Source organism: Dermacentor andersoni, chromosome 1, assembly GCF_023375885.2.
Source record: "Dermacentor andersoni chromosome 1, qqDerAnde1_hic_scaffold, whole genome shotgun sequence".
Classification (NCBI taxonomy): Eukaryota; Metazoa; Arthropoda; class Arachnida; order Ixodida; family Ixodidae; genus Dermacentor; species Dermacentor andersoni.
The window spans coordinates 72916103-72936847 of record NC_092814.1 but is presented as its reverse complement, the minus strand read 5'-3'; the positions used below and the strand labels follow the sequence as shown (position 1 = coordinate 72936847).

Sequence of the window (20745 nt, the reverse complement as noted above, 5' to 3'; positions counted from 1 at the left end):
AACCAGTGCCACCACTCGTAAACCTTGGCGACAGATGTGGAACATGCTTTCGGCCACAGGCATCACGAGTACATGATCTTTTTTGCGAGGTTGGGGGGGTGAAGGCAACTGGTCAATAAACCACACATGCTACCTGAAGGCATCAATGTTGCCAGATTCCAGACCCTCGTTACACGAAAGTAGCCCGTATGCATGCAAGTAACTTGATCTGACAGTAGGCGTGACGCAGCTAGGTATCACATTTACACCCCAGTTGAAAGTAATCTTCAATTACTTGCAGCAACAGTAGGCCAGGTAGATCAACTGTAAAATACTTCTGGCATGTCTCCGTGTACAAGAAGTGGTTAGAGAGAGAGACAGAGAGGGATTGTGAAGCGGGAGAGCTGCTATTTTCTGCAACCCATTAGGGAGCATGGCTCAGCGCCCTGAGGAAGGGGAGGGAGACATAAAGAAAATAGAGAAAGTCGAGGCAGTTACAGAGCCCTTGTGCCAATTGAGGCATCGCAGTGATACAGTATTGCTGAGGGAAAGAGAGCCTTCCCATGACACAGCACTTAAAATCACTTGGTATATACATCAGCCGGCTGATTTTTCGGACCTGTCGGGGACTGCAAAAGTGTCTGAAAAGTTAGTCTGTCCATTCAGTGTTAGCAAAGAACAGTACTCTCTCAGTTACACAACATGTACAAATGCAATTTTGAGCATAATTAGTGAAATTATGATTCATTTCATGCTATGAGAATTGTCCAAAAAGAGTGGGTAGTTTGGGAAGTTTTCTAAAGTTTTCTGCCAAATGCTGTGTCTCGGAGTGATGGGTTTGAAGAACAATCAGAGAGCCAGTGTATTGTCAGCTTTTCTTGCCTGCCCATCACAGTACAGTATGCTTTTCTTTGTCTTCCTGCACCCACATTGCAGTGCTTCTTATCAGTACTGATGCATTGAGTTGCCTGCACACATTTCTACGTTTTGCACTATGTAGTTGAAACATTTGTGTATCTGTGTCAAGGCATTTGTGTAAGCATTCTGTGTATCAGTCCCATAGAGGGAAAAGCAAGGTTTTCTTTTTTATGCTTCCCTGTGATTAATTCCCTGTGAATTAAGCAAGAAATACACTGCAGTCTGTTTATATTCATGTTAACAAAATTATCATAAGCCTACTTATGGCCACTACAGGATGAAGGCCTCTACCAGTGATTTCTAATTGCCCCTGTCTTGTGCAAATTTCCTAATTTCATCATGGCACCTAGTTCTCTGCCGTTCTTGACTGCACTTCCCTACTCTTGGCACCCTTTCTGTAACTCCATTAGACCGCAACTTATCTGCCCTATGCATCACATGGCCTACCCAACTCCATTTCTTCCTCTTAATGTCAAATAGAATATTGGCTACCCCCATTTCCTCTCCAATCCACTTTGCTGTCTTCTTATCTCTTAAAGTTCCGCCTATCCTTTTTCATTCCATAGCTCATTGCGTGGTCCTTAATTTCTTATGAAGCTTTTAATTAACCTCCAAGTTTCTGTCCCATGTGTTAGCATTGATAGAATGCAATGATTATACACTGTTCTTTTCAAGAATAGTGGTAAGCTGCTCGTCATGACTTTGTAATGCGTGCCATATGCGCTCCGACCCATTTTTATTCTTCTGTAAATTTCTTCTTGTGTTCAGGATCCCCTGTGTGTAGATGATCTATATAAACATACTCTTGCACTGAATCTAAAAGCCGACTGTCAATCACGAATTATAGTGCCAGGCTGTTCAACATTACCTTGGTCTTCTGCATATCAATCTTGTAATTCTACTTTTACACTTTGTCAGCTAAGGTACTGAATCATTTGTTTCAAGTCATATCCAGTGTTGCTGAGCAGAATAAATGTCATCTACAAACTGCAAGTTGCTCAGATATTCACTGTTGATAATCTGTCCCATTCTAGCAGGTTGAATGCTTCTGAGCATGCAGTGAATAGCATTGGAGAGATTGTGTCTTCTTGCCTGATTCCTTTCCTGATTGGTATTTTCCTGCTTTTCCCGTGAAAAATTAAGGTAGCTGTGGAATCTTTATAGATATTTGCTAATATATTCACTCATGCTTCCTGTACTACATGTAATGCTGTTCAAAACAGGGTGTTTGGTTATTTGAGAAATTAAAGGTGATTACACCTGATGCACCATAATAGTGACTGTAAGAAAACAATGCGCATATAGTGTTGTGTTCATTGAAGGGGTTAAGCACTGCAGCACCACACATTGGTTTAAAAGAATGTATAATGAAACAAGGTGAGATTGGCTTAACAAAATTGCTCTGCCTGGATCGAAACAGCCAATCCTTAGGCAGACTAAAAGCGAGGCGCCCTTATTGTATGACGAGGAAATATTGTGCAATAATTAGCTGCTCCACACATGTTTGCTCATTAACTGGTGCCTCTGTACAACTGCTGCGGTTCTCCTGCAGCAGAAACAGTTAAATCATTCTCCATATGCATCTATCCTACTCCCTGTAGACGCTATTAAGTGCTGTTGTTCCTTAACATTTTTAGAATATTCATTTCTATTTGAATTATAATTGTGAATTCTCAAAATCAAATTGAATCTAGTAGAAAAGATGTTTAATTCTCAAAATTTCAAGTATTCACACACTCCTAGTTATAACCATAAGTCACTGCATACAGGTTGACTTCATAGACTGTTTTCACAAGTTATGAGCTACAATATGCGCACATATATGATCATGTGTCTTTGGCAGTGATACATAAGTGCTTTATATTCAGACACCCATTAAAAAAGAAGCATTGCTTCAACCACACTGGTTTACACAGCAGCTAGTATTCTGAAGACTTGCAGGATTGTGTTGTCATGAAGGTGTCCCAAATAACTTCTTTTCAATGAGCACTCATAATTAAAGCTTGAAAGCAGCACTTCGTCGGCATCATTTATTAGTCATATGTAGACCAAGAATTTCTTAGCTGTCTTTAGCTGTTTGTAGATACCTTTAAGAAGTTTTATGTTCCATAAGCTCCAGCAGAAGCAGTAACAGAAATCTGATCACATGAGGCAGTAGCTGGTGGCCGAGATGAGTACTGTGTTAGTGTCACCAACATGGTCTCATAGACCATGCCAACACCAAAACATTGAGCTGCATGAGCACAGCGGCACAGCTCTGAGCGCAGTTGGAATGAAGAAATAGAGGTGGAAGCAGCTAGAGCATGGCATAGGCAGCTTTTGATTGCTGGTAGCTCCACTTACTGAAGTGCACTAAAAAAATCTTGTTGGAAGAGATTCGTGAAATGATGCCCTTTAATACGAGGCACATTCTATACCTTTCATGAAAGTTGTTGCAAAACCCCTTTTGTTTTTGGTAACACAACCTGCAGTGAAGCAAAAAAGTATGCAAGAGATGCAGAAATGAGTGACAGCTGTTTTCACACGGTCAAACGCTGCTGATGTCAGCCACACATTACAGCATGGGAGCCAGAACCAGCCAGACACTACATGATGCCACTTACACATGATTGCAGCACCCCTGTGAGAACTATAAATATAATGTCAGGTCTTTTCTACCTTGTTATCTTTGTCTTCATTTCTTTCTCTCTTTTGTATCTGATTGCAGAACAACAAAATTGATATTATTTCTGTGTTTGCATTTATCTGCATAGAGATTTTTCAGGTTGTAGATTTTTCCTATTCATTCACTGTAATTGATCCCCACGTTAGGCTTGTATTAAGATTGCAGCATAATTGTATATAAGTAAACAAAAAAAATCTGTGGCGATTTAGTGGTGAGTGCAAGAGAAATGCATTGTGGAGAGGGCATTACGTTGCATCTCTTTAAGGTCCCTGATGGTGGTTAGGAGCAGGCCACTGTTAGTCGCACTATATATACATACAAGAAGAAGGTGAACTGATGGGCTCGATTTTGCTAATCATGACCATACAAAGCCAACAGACAATGAAGCCAAGGAAAGCATGATGGAAATTAGCTGTTGTTCAAATTGAAATGTAGAAAATAATAAAGAAAAAGGAAATGAAAGTGAATAAAAAGATTACTTGTCGCCCGTGGGAGCTGAACCCACAACCTCCGCATTACGCGTGCTTTGAACTACCAATTGTGCTACAGCAACTGCTATCAATCCATCCACTAACTTGGGTATTTATGTTTACTAGAGCTAGCCCTAGGAGTGTTAGCCAGTGTCACTCAGAGCCATGGTGGGCAAATGTGGAGCATCCTTTTTTGCCCAATGGCATCACGTAACACATGGACTTAAGGAGAAGAAGAGCAGGCACTTGACTAATAAACCCTCGTATGCTACCTTATGACACCAAGGTTGCCAGGTTCAAGACCCTCGCTGTGAATAAATGAGAAGGGGAACTGAGGGGCTTGATTTTGCTAATCATGACCATATAAAGCCAACAGACAATGAAGCCAAGGAGGCATAGAGGAAATTAGCTTTGGTTGAAATTGAAATGGAGAAAATAATAAAGAAAAGGGAAATGAAAGTGGACGAAAATATAACTTGTTGCCGGCTATATAAGCCAACAGACAATGAAGCCAAGGAGGCATAGAGGAAATTAGCTTTGGTTGAAATTGAAATGGAGAAAATAATAAAGAAAAGGGAAATGAAAGTGGACGAAAATATAACTTGTTGCCGGCAGAAACCTAGGCGCACGCCGCGCCTAGGTTGTGTGTGTGTGTGGACATTTGTGTGTGTGGTTGTGTGTGTGTGTGGACATGTGCGTGTGTGGTTGTGTGTGTCTGTGGACATGTGCGAGACCGGCTTCCCACACATACATTTTTTTTCCACTTTGACACGTCTAATTTTAATCCATTAAAAACTGTCTATACACTGTAGTAGTAGATTAGCCCATCATTGTGAGCAGTACTACTCAAAGTGGACTTCACTCTGTGTGTTAATTCTGAATATTTTTCTTCTATGTGAAATGTTTTGAGATCTTAATATAATGTCGACCGGGTAAGGTTGGTCTTCACCGCAATAATCGGGAAACGACGATGAAGCCGGGCATCGTGATGATGAAAAAAAGTTGAAAAGATTGTCTTCACTTCATTGGTACATGGATGTGACTCTCATCTGAGTCTCGAGCGGTTCTTATTAACACAGGGGCCAGCACGGCCTTAAATAACCTCTGGTGGTCCTGTGGTCGTCGCCGTCTTCTTCCAAAACCTGTCTTTCCCTTTGCCCATACTTGGTGCCAGCTCGGGGAAAAGGGTGACGTCGTCTTGACCTTCGGTTTATCTTTCTTCTATCTTTTTGTGTCAGCTAGTGGACAACGGGGTGGCGTCGTCTTGACCTTGAGGCCTCTCTTTCCCTTTGCCCATCCTAGATGTAGGGTATAATGGTGACATTGTCTTGACCTTCGGTTTCTTCTTCTATCCTTTTGTATCAGCTCGTGGAGAATGGGTTGGCGTCGTCTACCTTGTGGCCTGTCTTTCTCTTCGTTCATCTTTCGTGTCAGCTCAGGCAAAAAGGTGACGCCGTTTCGGAGAAGAGGGCAATTATGTTGACGTGGGGAAGCCCGTTTAAATGCTTCTCACACCTGACAGGTCGATCGTAACAATTCTCTCAAATTATAGTGATTACCACTAAATAAGGTACTCCTTTATGCTTATGGGACTGAAATAAGTACTGTAAGTAGGTGTTTTCATTTGTTTCTTATTGTTTCTTTGTTCTTGCATGTGTATACATATAATTCAAATGTTATCAATGAGCATTGTTGGAAGTAGGCTTTATGGAATGTGCTTGAACTTATTTTTCATGGCTTGTTGCAGCATTCAAAGGGCTATCAACCTATGATTATATTGTTCTCAAGCGTAATGCATCATTCCACGGAGGCACGCAAGCAGAAAAAAGGAACTTCTTCTTGAAGTGGTGCAAGCACAAGGTAAGCTTATTATGTAGCATAAATTACAGGACACAGATTTCATGTGTGCAATCTGGGTTAACGAAGAAACCACAGCAGTGTCTTGTTTCTGTGGTTCACTTCGAGTGATATCATTTGTAATTACAGATCAAACTTCACATCTACATCGTCACTTTTCATTATGGTAGTGGTACAACTAAATCTTAGTCCATTGAAATTGAGGGCAGCACAAAATTATTGAGGTCAAGCATCAGTAAAACAAATCTACGGTTGCCTAAACTGTAGCATATCCCACATCTTCAGGTGCTGTTTCAGAAGTGTGTACTGCAAAACAGTGCATCAAAAGCGAACGCTCTTATGGAACTTAGAAGGGTGATGGTTTGGGCTAGTTGTTTTTCCACAAGACTGTGTGGCGCAGCGCAAAGCATGACAAGAGACACAGAAAAGCGCTTGTCCTCGTTTTTCTGTGTCCTTTGTCCTGCTTCGCGTTGCACCACACAGTCTCTTATGGAAACAATTATATTTAAAACTTGTGAGATGTATCTCGAAACATTTCTGACTGGACGTGTGCTGTAAGTGTTTTAGTAAAATTAGTTGGAAAGTAGATGGCTTGGTGTTTGCTCTCAGTGTCAGTATGTCATGTAGCTGGTTCACTTCTTTCATTGTTTTTCACAATGTTTTACGTCAGAAATGTTTTTCAAGCATCTGTGTGCTTTCCCAGTATGCCAGACATTAAATAATTGTTCTAATATTTGATGTCCATGTAGAAATTTCTCACATAGAATCCAGTTTCTGTAAACTTGAGAAATAACAAAAATCACAGAATTTTAAATTCTTAATCAATTCTGTGGCAGTATGTCTTCAATGATACTGAAAATAAAAAAAATGTGGTGAAGCTAAATATTCTATAGACAGAATTAATGGGCACCTGAAGGGGATATGTTCCTTAAGTGGGAAATAATGGTATGCACCAAAAAATATTTTGTTTCAACTGCAAACTCCTTGAGTCTCAGCTGACTGATAATGTCAGGCTTGTCTAAAGCACCATCATTTTCAAGTCATGTCAGCACTCCATTTTATAGAGTGCTGGTAACTGTTACCTGAAACATCAATGCATTTTGCTACAGAGTTAGAGGATGTATTTATTGAGGCTGGTGCTAAGCAAAGGATTTCTACTATATTACTGCTTAGCTTTAATTCAGCATTTGGGACATGTGCATTAAAGTTAATAATTACAATCTTAATTAGCAAAATATTCCTAACCCATTAAGTGTTTTGGACAAGGTCAGCTAGTCAATGCGATCCTGGTTAATTTTGCTTTGGACAAGCTCAGCTCATCAACGACAATAATCCCGTTTTCAAAGTGATTTGGACAAATTCGGCAGGTCCACTTAGTTTTTGTTCTACTGCATTGATGGCTACAGTGCCAATGTTTGAAATCCACGGTAATTTCACTCTTTCTTTATTATACTACATAGATGCGATCACTTTTTGAGCGTCTCAAATGCCCTGTTGATTCAGTCTCCATGTTCTATAACATAGATGGCAGCCATTTTGTCAGTGCTGTAGTGGGGAATGTATTGCGATCTTTGTTTTCTACTACATATATAGATGGCAGCAGTTTGTCAGCGCTCAAAGACCGCATTTTTGGAATCGCACACTTTTTACGTCCTTTGGCATGTTTGGAATGATGCCGTCTATTGCTTGCTGACAGCTTGTGCATGAGCCATGCAAGGGAAAACCGCTGCTTGACTCTGATAGTGAAAGTGAGAGTGCAAGCGATGCACTAGAGTTTTGTTCTTCAGCGAAGACAATGATGATAGTCTTCTCCTAGCTTCTTCTGCCAAAAGTGATGATTCGGAAAGCGCAGACGACATTAACTTGACTCTACGGTGGTGCATCGTTTTCATGCATAAAACATGAAGCAAATTGATTGAAAAAGCTTTAGAAGAGCTTTTGATGGGGTGAAGTTTGAAAATAAGCCATAAAAAACACGATAAGGTCATTTTTAGCCAGAATAATAAAGAACTTAAAATAGCTAACAAAGCTCTGCAATTTGTTTTGCAAGTAGTGTCTACCTTCAAGCAATCTGCCGTTGTGACAGAATTGCGATATCTTCTACAGGAGATCTTTGATAGTCTGTTTTCATCAAAATAGATGACCCTGTATATGTAAACACTCATCTAAACCCTTAGCACATAGCCTATGGCTCGCATGAGCACTTTAACTATAATGCTTGCACGTCAATGATTTACCATCCCTTCCATTCTCATGCTGTGTAAACATTTGCTGCACAAGCATTCCATTTAGATTTCGTGTATAGTTCTTATGTGTTTTATAGGCAAAGAATTATTTCGGTGATTACCTGCATGACTATTTAATGTTGGTTTTACAGGTCAACCAGGTTTCACCAGTGCAGCAGAAAGCTTCAGCAGCTCAAAAAAGTGATGCTGTTGACACTGCTGGAAGAACAAGTGTCAAGTACGTAGTCATGTTGAAGTGATTACTGTATCTGTGATGTTTAAATTATTATTATTTATGAGGGGCATAATTTCTTATATAAACAGTGCCTTTGACTTCTCAATAATTTTGTGTGCATCACACATTTTGGAATAATAACTTAGTGTTTCAGGACCTTGCTGCTTTTCATTGCAAGGTTTAAGATTTTCATTGTTCCTGTTTATTGGTTTATATTTTCTTGAGATATAGTGTGTAAGCTGCTGTTTACTTCTTACCGTAAGTGCTACGGCCCACTTAGATTATATGGGCGTCCTGTAAAACTTGGCTTTGGGTAAAGCCCAAAAACTGAGGTGTTCAATGCAGAAAAGATAGTGTATTATATCCAGTTTGCAGAACCAAGTCATGGCGCTTGGTAGCGAGAAAATAAAAAGGTAGGAGGACATAGCAATTTATGCACCTAGAAAGGGCTGAGCAAGCATACGCACATACATGCAAAAAAAATACACAAGAGGTTTAAAGTGATGACTGGTAACAGTATCCCAGATAGCCAGATACATCCATTAGATGTGTATAATATGGTACACCTTGGACATTCAGTATGTCCATTAGATATCCAGATTTATCCAGAAAATGTTACATGGATGTACTATGGATGATCGCAAATGCATCCAGAGCATGTAAGTCGTACGTTGTGGGGATGTCAGGGCTGGATATATGCAACATCTAATAGACGTCCACAACATCCGGTAGATATATTTATTACATGTAATATATATCCACAACACCCAATAGATATTTACTATATCTAATGGATATCCATATTAACCACACTTACATCCACAGGACAGCCATTGTACTATTTTTGGCTGTTTCTTTTATTCGTCATGCATGCATTCACTGGGCCTCTTCAATTTGTTGTCCCAAACTTCCCCAGACTGCTTGAGACGCTATTACAGCCAATGATTATGGGTGTACGCAGCTTCTCGGAGAGTCCTGAATTGTTTGGAACAAAAAATCTAAGTGCCACTATTACTAAACGAAGAGAAACTCAAGTTGTCACCACCAGCCATTTTATTGTGAAACTTCTTATTGGTATCAACCGTTTGACAACTACATAATGATGTACACAATATTTGTAGTGAAATACAATGGCAGACTGCAGCTGCCTCATGAATATAAAGTGAACACTAAAAATACAACATAATGCCATCTCTTGGTTTCTGAAAGGCACAATGAGCACTTAACACACGAACCAATACAAAAATATCACTTTTGCATAACAGCTAACCATGAACATACTAAAGGATAAATAAAATAAGACAGTAAAAACAATGCTCGAAAAGGAACATTCTTTCATAAAAAAAAATGATTTCTTAGGTGAGCAACAGCGCAGTGTTAGCTGCATTCTCTCCAGTAAAATAAAACACAGAGGGCACATTATGAGACTTAATTCTCATCAACAAAAACAAAAGCAGAATTCACATATGGGAACATCAAATCACTATTTGACTAACCTTGTATTCAGCAAAAGAAAGAATAGACACAACGTAGGGAAACACAAAAGTGAGCAACAGCTGAAGGCCCAAAACAGCAATATAGCTTATAGGAAAAACAATCTGAAAACCATCAATATGTTAGGACAATGATAAATTATATAAGAGAAGCAGGCAACCCCCTGCTGCAGAAGGGGGCCAAATTAGCTTCTCCATAAAGGAGGAATATTTGGAACACAGCTGCTGCATAAAAAATTGTTTTAACATACTGCTCTCTCTTAGAAATGACAACTGTTATAACGAGGAAGTATCTTAATTTTTGCCTCATTTTCCTCGAATAAGTAAGCATGCAGTCCAAGTACAACCATGGTATATGCTCTATAAGTTATTCGAGTAGAATAACTATATCATATTTCCATGCAAGTGGTGTAGATTCATGGACCATAAGGAATGTCAATGTAATTGCACTTAGTGGTTGCCTGGTACCACAGCACACTTGGCATGTACTAGTCAACCAAGTGCAGTGGCACCAGGCCACACCATGCTGCTGAGAGTGCTGAGCCACTTGTAGCAGTATCAAATCAGCCCTTTCCTTTTAAACCGTCTCAATGCTTTCCGTACACTCAGTTTGACACCAGGTAACAGGATTCTACATTTTGTCACATTTTTTAAAACATACAGCACTACTTATAATGCAATCAGATGCCACGAAAGGCCAAAGCATTGATTCAGCCGATGCTGGAGATGAGCTGCTACATCTGCATCTCCATAGCGTTATCCGGTTGGTGTTCATACACCATCCTCAACATAGCAACAGTGGTTAATTGCATTGGCCCCCGCAGCAGTACTACCAAGGAAACATGTTGCAGTGAGTGCTCACCTTAAGGTTGCCATTCCATTATTTTTCTACGCTGAAGGTAGGTTTTTAGCCTTGTAGTTATTATGGTGATTAGAAGTTAGACCACTACCAGTTTCAAAAGAGGAAGAAAATTTGTCAGCACTCCTAAAGGCACACATTACGATGCTATGCGAGGCTGGAGGGCAAATCGTACTTGGAAGACCACTCTCTTTCTGGCTGCCTTGAGCATCCTAAACATGAAAAAGGATAGAATCTTTACAACTATGCAAACACATCGCTTATTGCTTACCCTGCAATCAGATATTCACGCTTACTTGAAGCCCATGCTTGACTCTGTCACTGTAATGAAATGCGTGAAAGTGTCCAAGACACTCATTGCCTTTCCTTGGGCACGTTCTCATCAGGCTTTATCTTGACCAAATCAAGCATGGGCTTCTAGTTAAGGCACATTTCTTAATTGGGGGGGGTAAGACATACAAAGTAGCTTAAAACACTTAATGTAACCAGTTTTCAGCTTCTCTAAATTCAGTCATTAGGTTAAAATCCCAGAGTAGAAATCTACAGCTATAGCATCTCCTTTATCATGGAAGCAGATATGAGGCATCTGGTTAAATAGTACCACTGAATGAAATTTGTCTTTGCAAGCAGTAGAGCACCGCAAAGCTTTATATAATGTGCAAAAATATTGACTGTTCAAGGACACGTGAAAGTTCATGCCTTGTGCCTACATATGATACAAGCACGTAATACTGCACGCTATACACAGGAGCTATGTAAACATACAGAGGTGCAACAAAGTACGCAAAAGATCACTTCGCTCTACAGACAGCCCTTATTACAAAAGATTTCCACCAGCAGACAGAACAAAAACAATGCATGAATGGTGACTACCTCACAACATCGAACACCACTATTGAAAACATGTGCCAGAACCACGGAAACCATTGTGCCGTTGTGTACCAAATCTGCAGATCGCAAGAAGCACAGTACAAGAAAGAGCAAGATGAGTATGAGAAGCTGAACTGAAACATGGGACAAAGGGAGACAGACAAGAACATCGCTTGTCTATCGCTGTTTGTTTCGGGTTGCAGTTCAGCTGTTGCAAACTTGTCTTAGCCATGCACCAATTGGCTCAGTTTAATACTATTCCGACAAGAAGCACCGCCATCCCTTGAAGGGTACTGCCGAAACTGTTGTGCATTTGCATTGTGTATCAGCTCTTCGGCCCATGCTAAACACTCATTAACAGCATAAAAGAGAAGAAAGCGAAAACAAACTGCCGACATACCTTGAGAAACATGTGCCTACTGACGACTGGACACCACTGCAGACATGGCGAGAATAAGAAATGAAGTGTCACAGCATCAACTGGGGGTGGGGGGGGGGGGGCACCGCAACCTAAGAGTGGTTCATTGTCAGAACAGAAAAGCTGGCGCTATCTTGCTACCTATCTTCTGCAGCCCTTCAGGGAACACTAGAGTACGGCTCAGCGCCAGCACCGAAACTCTACCGAAACACAACAAGCTGGCACATGCCCGCATACGCTTGTTTGATGGGTGCACTTATCGTGACGTATGACAGGCACGCGACTGTGAGAATAATTGATAATTGGACAATAATGCTGCGTAAAATCTCTTTAAGTCATTTAACTATTCTGACGTCTTTAAACACCCTTTTTCATTTAGTGCAATATTTGTGACATGCTTCCGGCTCCTTGCTTTCGAGCACGCTTTCGACGCTCATGGCCTCCGAGGTGGAGTTTCAAGTGTCGAAGGCCGCGCAATCACTTCCACACGGAAAGTTTGTCACAGTTTAAAAAAATTTGGTGGTGCTCAATAAAAGTAGAGCGACTTGATATAATTTTCATGCAGTTTTTTCTACTATATATATCAGTTCATTCCCAAACGTACTGTACCTTGTTTTTTCGATTACTTTTCCAAAGTTGGAAATAAAGAAGTCGTTAACTGCAAAAAAAAAATTTTTTTAGATGGGACGTCTATGGACATTCATTACATAATCACTGATGATACCGTGCGATCGTCGCACCAAACTAAGGCTCCAACTGCGCAGCATTGTCCACGTCAAAATCATAAAAGCCTGCGTAGACAATGCGAAACATTGGGGGGCCTACAATGCACGTCGAAAGTACAAACTTCATGGATGTCCCATGGACATCCAAATTTTGTCTGCGGTACGTCTGATGAACGAACTAAATGGATGCTCATTGGACATCCAAAACTTTGATGCCATTGTACGTCCCTTAGATGCATATGCATGCAAAGGATGTCCATAGGACATCCCATCTTTTGTTGGATGTTTTGATTGATCCGGTACATCTATTGGATGTTTGTGGCTATCTGGGTATTGGCCTCACTGAAAGGCTCAAAAGTTATGTGATGAGAGTTTATCCTGCAAGTATAGAGGGTCAGTCATTTCATGCCAAATTCACCAGCAATGAACTAGACTTTCTCCAATTTCTATCTTAAACATTGTGGCTTATTATACTACAGTTCGAGAAATGCATTCCCAAAATATTTCTTGCGGGTAAAATTTTTGTCTGCCTTCGCGCCATTTGAATTTCACACACAAAAGAAAGCAAGACATGGTACTCAAACTAAAAAATTGCCAGAAAATTAAGCTTGATTCCACAAATGTGGAAACTTTTCATGGGTAATTGAGAGAGATCGTGCTTTGATATGTGTCCCCTATAGTAGCCCTTCATTTTATTTTTACGTTTGTATATTTATTTATTTATTTATTTATTTATTTATTTATTATTGAACCAAACAGTAATTCGCGACAGGTTTGGGTTTTTTTAATAGAGATAGTAGCTTTCTTCATAGCCATATTGTTGAGATTGGCAGTCTTAACTCTTTCCTTACCAGGCCATAGAAAATCTGTCACTTTGATCAACAACTTTTCGACACATTGTTAAACATTGACATTGGAAATGTTCTACGAGCAACACCATGCACCGTATAGACTGAAGATTGCACTGTTACTTCAGGTCAGATTTGGCAATGTGCGGCACATTGGGGAATCTCAAAAGTTAAGAACTTTGACAGGAAATATCTTTGAAATTCACCTTCTCAGCTTCTCACACTTCCCAAATCAAGTAATGCAAAATGTTCACTTTGATTAACTCTGCTATTACATAATTTTTTTAATGACAGCTGCAGCGAAGACATAAAAGCGTCTGTCAGGCTGTCTAATTTTCCGCTTCGACAACTACACCGCTTTAACATTGACTCAATAATCTGCACATGCTCAGGAGTGTGCATTGTTGTGATATTATGTCTCACTAATATTGTGTGCAACTTCATTTTTTCTCTCAGCAGCTTGCTTTTATCCATTAGCACTTCCACAGTGTATGTACAGCATAACATGACAGCATACAGCATAACCTTCACATGGTTTAGAGTTTTCACTCGTATAAGCACACACAATTGGTCAGACCGACATTCTTTACAAGCTCACTATGAAGAAAAACAAAACAGACGCTGACCAATGTAAAAAAACATATTTCCAAGTTCTCTGTTTCAGCCCCCACATGGGAGCCGAAAGGTAAAATTTTCGAATAATTTTTATACCCTTGGTCGGTGTCGGCTCTGTTTTTCACCATGATTCTTTCCAACCAGACAAGATTTCATCAGACTTCAACAAGCTTCACTAGCAGGCTCATCTCTTTGAGTGTGAATGTCCTTATTATTTACTAGAAATACTGTATTTTCACGCATATAACCCACTCAAAATATTCTGAAAAATTCTACAGTACATTACACTCCTGTAGCACGTGAAGACAAAAGCCTGCTGCACACGTGACAATGCATTAAGTTATACGATCGGAGGGATTCTCTGCCAAGGTTCTCCACCATTCAAAGTTTCATTATCTCCTAGGGAACCCCACCCTCTCCCCATCCCGGTGTTTTGAAGCTTCCTTCTCCCCTCCTTCATGGTCACCCATTCTCCTCCTTTCTACGGGCCATTTTGCAATTAGTAATTAGCGAATAGTGCATGCAGCACTGGCAAACTCTGTTCCCGCGGTGCTCCCTCGTTCCATGCAAAGCGCTTCGCAATATTACAAAGCGTGAAATCACCATCGGGATTTTCAGTTCGGTCACATTTGTTCCATCGCCGTTGCTCATGCGAGGGTGGCTCCGTCTGTGGTGTCATCCTCTGTCATGTGTATGCTAGCTGTGAAGCGATCCGATTCATGTCCTATGTCATGTGGCTGATTCGTCCGTGATCACGTCCGTCATGTGCATCCAGCTTTATCAGCATCGCTGAGGGAGAGCGGGGAGAGAGCCGCTGGCCGAAGGTATGACGTGGGCAAGTCATGCATCCGTGAATGGAAACTATTCTTTCAAATATTTTAATTTTGTTGTACACATTTATTTCCACTGGTTATATATGTGCAGATTTTCTTTTTCTTTCTAGGCTGTTGTAATTGGGTGTGGTTAATCATGTTGGCGGGTTATACATGGAAAAATATGGCACTGTGGAAAGCACATGAACACTGCAGCATCAGTTCAAGCTGCATGACTTAGGCCAGCTTGCTTATAGAGAGAAGCTGATCAAGCATGATTACTGTTCCCCATCATGACAGCCATTGCTTCAAGAGCCTAAAGAATGCAGAAAGAATAAAACTGGGTGCTTGCTGCAAGTAGTCTATATCGACAGGGCCCGATTTATTTTCACCTCTCATGGAGGACTGATGGCAGATTTAGAATAAAAGCAGATTGGAATAGTTGCACGCTATACTGGCCCAATTTTGTGCCAGACCAAGTCACTTCATTGGCTGCATCTTTGTTCAGTTCTCCAGTTTTCTAAATTATAATCTCTTTTAATTCACTAATTGCTGAACTTCTGTGGAGATATTTAGTGGCAGTTATCCTAAGTTAACTTTGTATTAACTGCATTCAAAGTCAGACTTCTCAAGCTTATCTAGTCATGGCTCTTTGAATATTGCAGAAAGATGTCGAGCTCTCTCTGGCATGTGGCCTGTTGAGTTGAGCTGTATAGGTCATATTTTTTCACCTCCATATGATATGTTACGGCGCCACTTGCTTCCATTCCTTCAAAAATCTACAATGTTCATTATCTAATATCGTATATTTATGCATATGCTGAAAAGTGACTACAATAAATAACGTAAAGTTCAGACGATCCTTATGGGCAACTAGTTGTAAAACACCTGACCATCGAGCATAGGCATATATACATTTACAGTGGGGGGGGGGCACTTGCCCCCCACTGTCAAAAATGAAGGATTGCAAAGTACTACATTTGCACCCCCCCCCCCCCCCCCACATACACACACTCTTGAAAGTGGGAACTTCCGGCTGCATACTGGAAAATCCAACAAAACAACCACTGAAGCCAAATTTTGTTTCTGAACACATTGGCCACGTAAGTAATACTTTTTTTTTTATTACATATCCCCTGCTTGGGCACTGAGGATCGTCTTTCGTGCCTAGCCTCAACGAGCTGTAGCAGACGTCAAGCAGGGTGTGCTGTACACACTTGCCTTGTGGAAAAGGCTGGCATTGGACAGTTCCTGCCATAACAAATTTCAGCTTGTGGTTCTTGCATCATGCCCAGTTTCTTCAGGCTGCGTAAGCTTATTTGTACATACCAACTCGGCTTGCTGTATGTAACTTAACAGTGAGGTGAGTCTAAATAAAGTATTATAATCAGCCGTGTAGTACCATTGCATGCCTTATGGCGTGAAATCATTAGATTATCAAATACCGGAAGTATTGGATCTCTGTCCAGAGATAGCCTACATAACATTATAAGTTTGTCTATTATCACCATCAAAAAACAAATAAAACCTCTTACAGGTCTGACTGTCGAATTTTATTGTGTAATCACGAGTTATCGTACATATATTGGCGAAAATGACCTTGTCAAATGCGCAGAGCCATTAAAATACCATTACAATGCCGACTTGATTTTTTTTTTTTTAAGTGGCATGTGTTACTTCTGACATCTGTCCATTTAATTTTTAGGCTGTTTCTATGTAAGAGTTACACTAGCACATGTTCCTTGGCAGGAACAAGAGCAGCAAAGATTTGATATTTTGTGGAACACGTTCCAACTTCTTGGGTGATGTACTGAAAGTTTGAACTGTGTAGGCTACTTATGTGCTTTAAAAATAATTACTAAATACCCGCTTTCTCCAATTTGTTATACGTTATACAAGGCATTTAGTTGTTTTCCCAGTTTTGTCAATAATAAACTATGCGAGGAATGGTGTTTATATTTTGTTGAAGTAGAAGGCATGTTCTGAATGACGAACGATAAACGTTTAATTCGTGTGGGTTCATTACAGCCCTAAAAAGTTACTTATTCAAGCTTTCCAGGGTGTCATACTGCCATTATTCAAAACGTTTCCCAGACTCCTAAGGTAACTTAGGAGTCTGGGTAACTGCACAAGATACGAACTTCGAATTCTCCCCATTTTCACAAAATTTGAAGTGCAATGTACTGCAAAACTTTTACATTCCTTCTCATAAATACTACGTAGTAGCGTTTCAAATTATTGAAACCTCATTTCTTGCTATTTTCATACATCATACGAGGTTCGTAGTTTGTTTTTTCAGGGGTAACTAAACAAGGCACCTTGTTCATATTTGTGGAAAATAAGGGCACAGTATGTGTAATATGTAGGCAACATTCCAAATAAGTCTGTTAAATGCGCCTTTTGCAATATATTACGCGTGCAAGTGGTCTCGAGCGTAATTAGTGCATTTTACGAGTGGCGTAAAACTTATACCACTGCCCTTGGCATAATTACAACCGATGTCAGATTTTGCAAATGTAATGGGAACACTACGCCAAGTTTGTGGGTGGTGTTATATGCATGTTGATCAAATACAGCTTTTGAAAAAAAAATTTATTTTCCTAAGCAATTGTCCCAAGGTGTCATGCTGCCGTTATCAGCTACATTTTCCAAATTCCCAAGAGAACTGTGTGTTTCAGAAACATTGTACTTGGAAGGAATGTGCACATTGTAAGTGCAATGTGTAGCAAAGGTTTAATGTTTCTGGCTTATTTAGAAGTGTTACAAATAATTACTGAACCCTTGTTCATTCAAGTTAATGGTATATTGGGTTCGCCTGGTGTCCTCAGTGAATTGAATAAGGCAGCTTCTTTATGCTTGGTGACAGCAAGGACTAGGTAAATGGGTGGTGTGTAGGCAATGGTCAAAGTGGGTGGGTAATTGGGGCTTTGCCAATAAATTACATATGCAAATGCTTTAGGGATGAGTGTGTCTAATGAGCAAAGCACAATTTAGCCCATTGCCGTGGCAGAGTTACAAATGACACCTAGAATAAATTTTGTGAAAATGGTTGTCTGGAACGCTCTGAAAAATCTCTGTGCAATGTTAAATGCTGTTGGATCAAACATGACTTTTGTAATATAAATCTTCTAATAAAGTTTTAGAATGTGTGATATGGCCATTATCAGCTGTTCTTTTTAATGTCCAGACATAACTGTAGGTTACAACAGGTTTATATTTCGTGTAAACGGAAGTGGGGCATTCATGTTAAGTACAATGTGTGACAAGATTTTTATGCTCCTGTTTCAGTTAGAAGTGTTGCAAATAATTACTAAACTCTATTTTTGTTTTCGATTTTTATATGTCATAATACATTCGCAGTTGGTTTCTCTGATGTCCTTAGTGAACTAAACTAGGCATCTTGTTATTTCCCAAAAATAAGTGGCGCATTATGGGTAATGTGAAGGGAAAGTTCAAAGTGAAAGGCCAAATTGACAACATTTGCAGTAAATTACCCATGCAAGTGATCCAGAGCTTTATGAATGTTTTACGAACAAAGCAGAATTTATCCTGCTGCCCTGGGAACATTGTGAATGCAACAAGATCAAATCTATCAAAAGGGGTGGGACACTATGGTCAATATTCTGGCAGTGTAAAATTTGTGTTGATGAGTTACTGGCTTTTTAAAAATTTCTAATAACAAGTGCTCGAAAGCATTACATGTGGGCAAGGTTTGAAATGGAGCAGCCAGATACAGGCAACTTTTAAAGTATGCAATATAATTACAGGAAACTGAAATTCTTATTGCAACTGCTGGAAAGAAACAGCTTCTTTGGAAATTGGGTAATAATTCTGTAAGGTCACATCTGCTGCCATTTTTCTTGTGAATATTTCAAGTCTTTTATGCTGATTGTACTTTGTTGTGCATAACCTCGAGAATACTATTGCCTTAACTAGCAATAAATTTGTGCTGTAGACTTGAACAACCTGCCGTGATAGCTTAGCAGCTATGGCGTTATGCTGCTAAGCGTGAGATCGCAGGATCAAATCCCGGCTGCGGCGGCCGCATTTTGATGGGGGCGAGATGCAAAAAATGCCCTTGTGGCACGCATTAGGTGCACATTGAAGAACCCCAGGCGTTCAAAATTAACGCGTAGTACCCCACTACACTTAGCCTCATAATCAAATCGTGGTTTCGGCACATAAAACCTCAGAATTTCTTTCTTTTTTTACGCTTATACACCAAGTACTTTTCTTTGTTTAATTATTAAGATTGTTTGTGTCAAATGTGTATTTTTTGTATGCGCTGTACTGCTGCTACTGTGTGGGTTCAGGGGCCTCTGCCAGGCACAAATTGCCTTTAGTCCCTGAATCATCCTGTGGTTTTATATAACTTCATGGAATCAATTCAAATTCAAGTAATTTTGTGGTACCCAATGGTTCACCATATGTGATTGATAATCAGGTGTTTTCTTGTCAATTATAAAAAGAAATGTCAGGTGCATTTCCAGGCTCTTTTTCTTAATGCAATATGTATATATATGTATATACATATAGTCTGCTTTTTGGCTGGTATGTCGTGTTTGTGTGTGTGTGTGTGTGTGTGTGTGTGTGTGTGTGTGTGTGTGTGTGTGTGTGTGTGTGTGTGTGTGTGTGTGTGTGTGTGTGTGTGTGTGTGTGTGTGTGTGTGTGTGTGTGTGTGTGTGTGTGTGTGTGTGTGTGTGTGTGTGTGTGTGTGTATATTGACCAATTGCAATGCATGCTCACTGACCTGGGGAGGCAAAGCAAAAGGGTAGGTCTAAAAATTAATCTGCAGAAAACTAAAGTAATGTTTACCAGTCTCGGAAGAGAACAGCAGTTTACGATAGGTAGCGAGGCACTGGAAGTGGTAAAGGAATATATCTACTTAGGACAGGTAGTGACCGCAGATCCGGATCATGAGACTTAAATAATTAGAAGAATAAGAATGGGCTGGGGTGCGTTTGGCAGGCATTCTCAGATCATGAGCAGCAGGTTGCCACTATCCCTCAAGAGAAAAGTGTATAACACCTGTGTCTTACCAGTACTCACGTACGGGGCAGAAACTTGGAGGCTTACAAAAAGGGTTCTACTTAAATTGAGGACGACGCAACGAGCTATGGAAAGAAGAATGATGGGTGTAACGTTAAGGGATAAGAAAAGAAAAGATTGGGTGAGGGAACAAACGCGAGTTAATGACATCTTAGTTGAAATCAAGAAAAAGAAATGGGCATGGGCAGGACATGTAATGAGGAGGGAAGATAACCGATGGTCATTAAGGGTTACAGACTGGATTCCAAGGGAAGGGAAGTGTAGCAGGGGACGGCAGAAAGTGAGGTGGGCGGATGAGATTAAGAAGTTTGCAGTGAGAACATGGCCACAATTAGTACATGACCGGGGTAGTTGGAGAAGTATGGGAGAGGCCTTTGCCCTGCAGTGGGCGTAACCAGGCTGATGATATATATATATATATATATATATCAGAAAGAGAGAGATGGTTTGTGGTACCCCCCCGTGCACGCACACATGCACTCAAGAAATAGTTGGGGCGCCACTGCCATCAAGTCACCTTGTATGACGATATTCAGTGGCACGAGGAGCGATGACAAGGGTTACACATGAGCAAACCCTTTTGTTTTGGGAAAATTCAAGTCACTACAAGCTGCTATTAATTATTAAACTGAACAGTTGAATCACAAAAACTTGCAGCACATATGTTTGCAGGAGTTCTATGAAAAAATTTTGCATTACAAGAAGTG

General features: G+C 40.2%; 1 protein-coding gene across 3 annotated transcripts in view; it reads left to right on the top strand.

Annotated features, from left to right (window-relative positions):
- The window catches only part of LOC126545962 (palmitoyltransferase ZDHHC11-like), a 60160-nt gene that overhangs the window by 20888 nt on the left and 18527 nt on the right, over positions 1–20745 (top strand). For all 3 annotated transcript variants that reach the window (XM_055061615.2, XM_050194010.3, XM_055061616.2), the window contains 2 exons: positions 5780–5892; positions 8267–8352. In XM_055061615.2, the coding sequence (XP_054917590.1) occupies positions 5780–5892; positions 8267–8352 (199 nt within the window). The remainder of the gene's footprint in view (positions 1–5779; positions 5893–8266; positions 8353–20745) is intronic.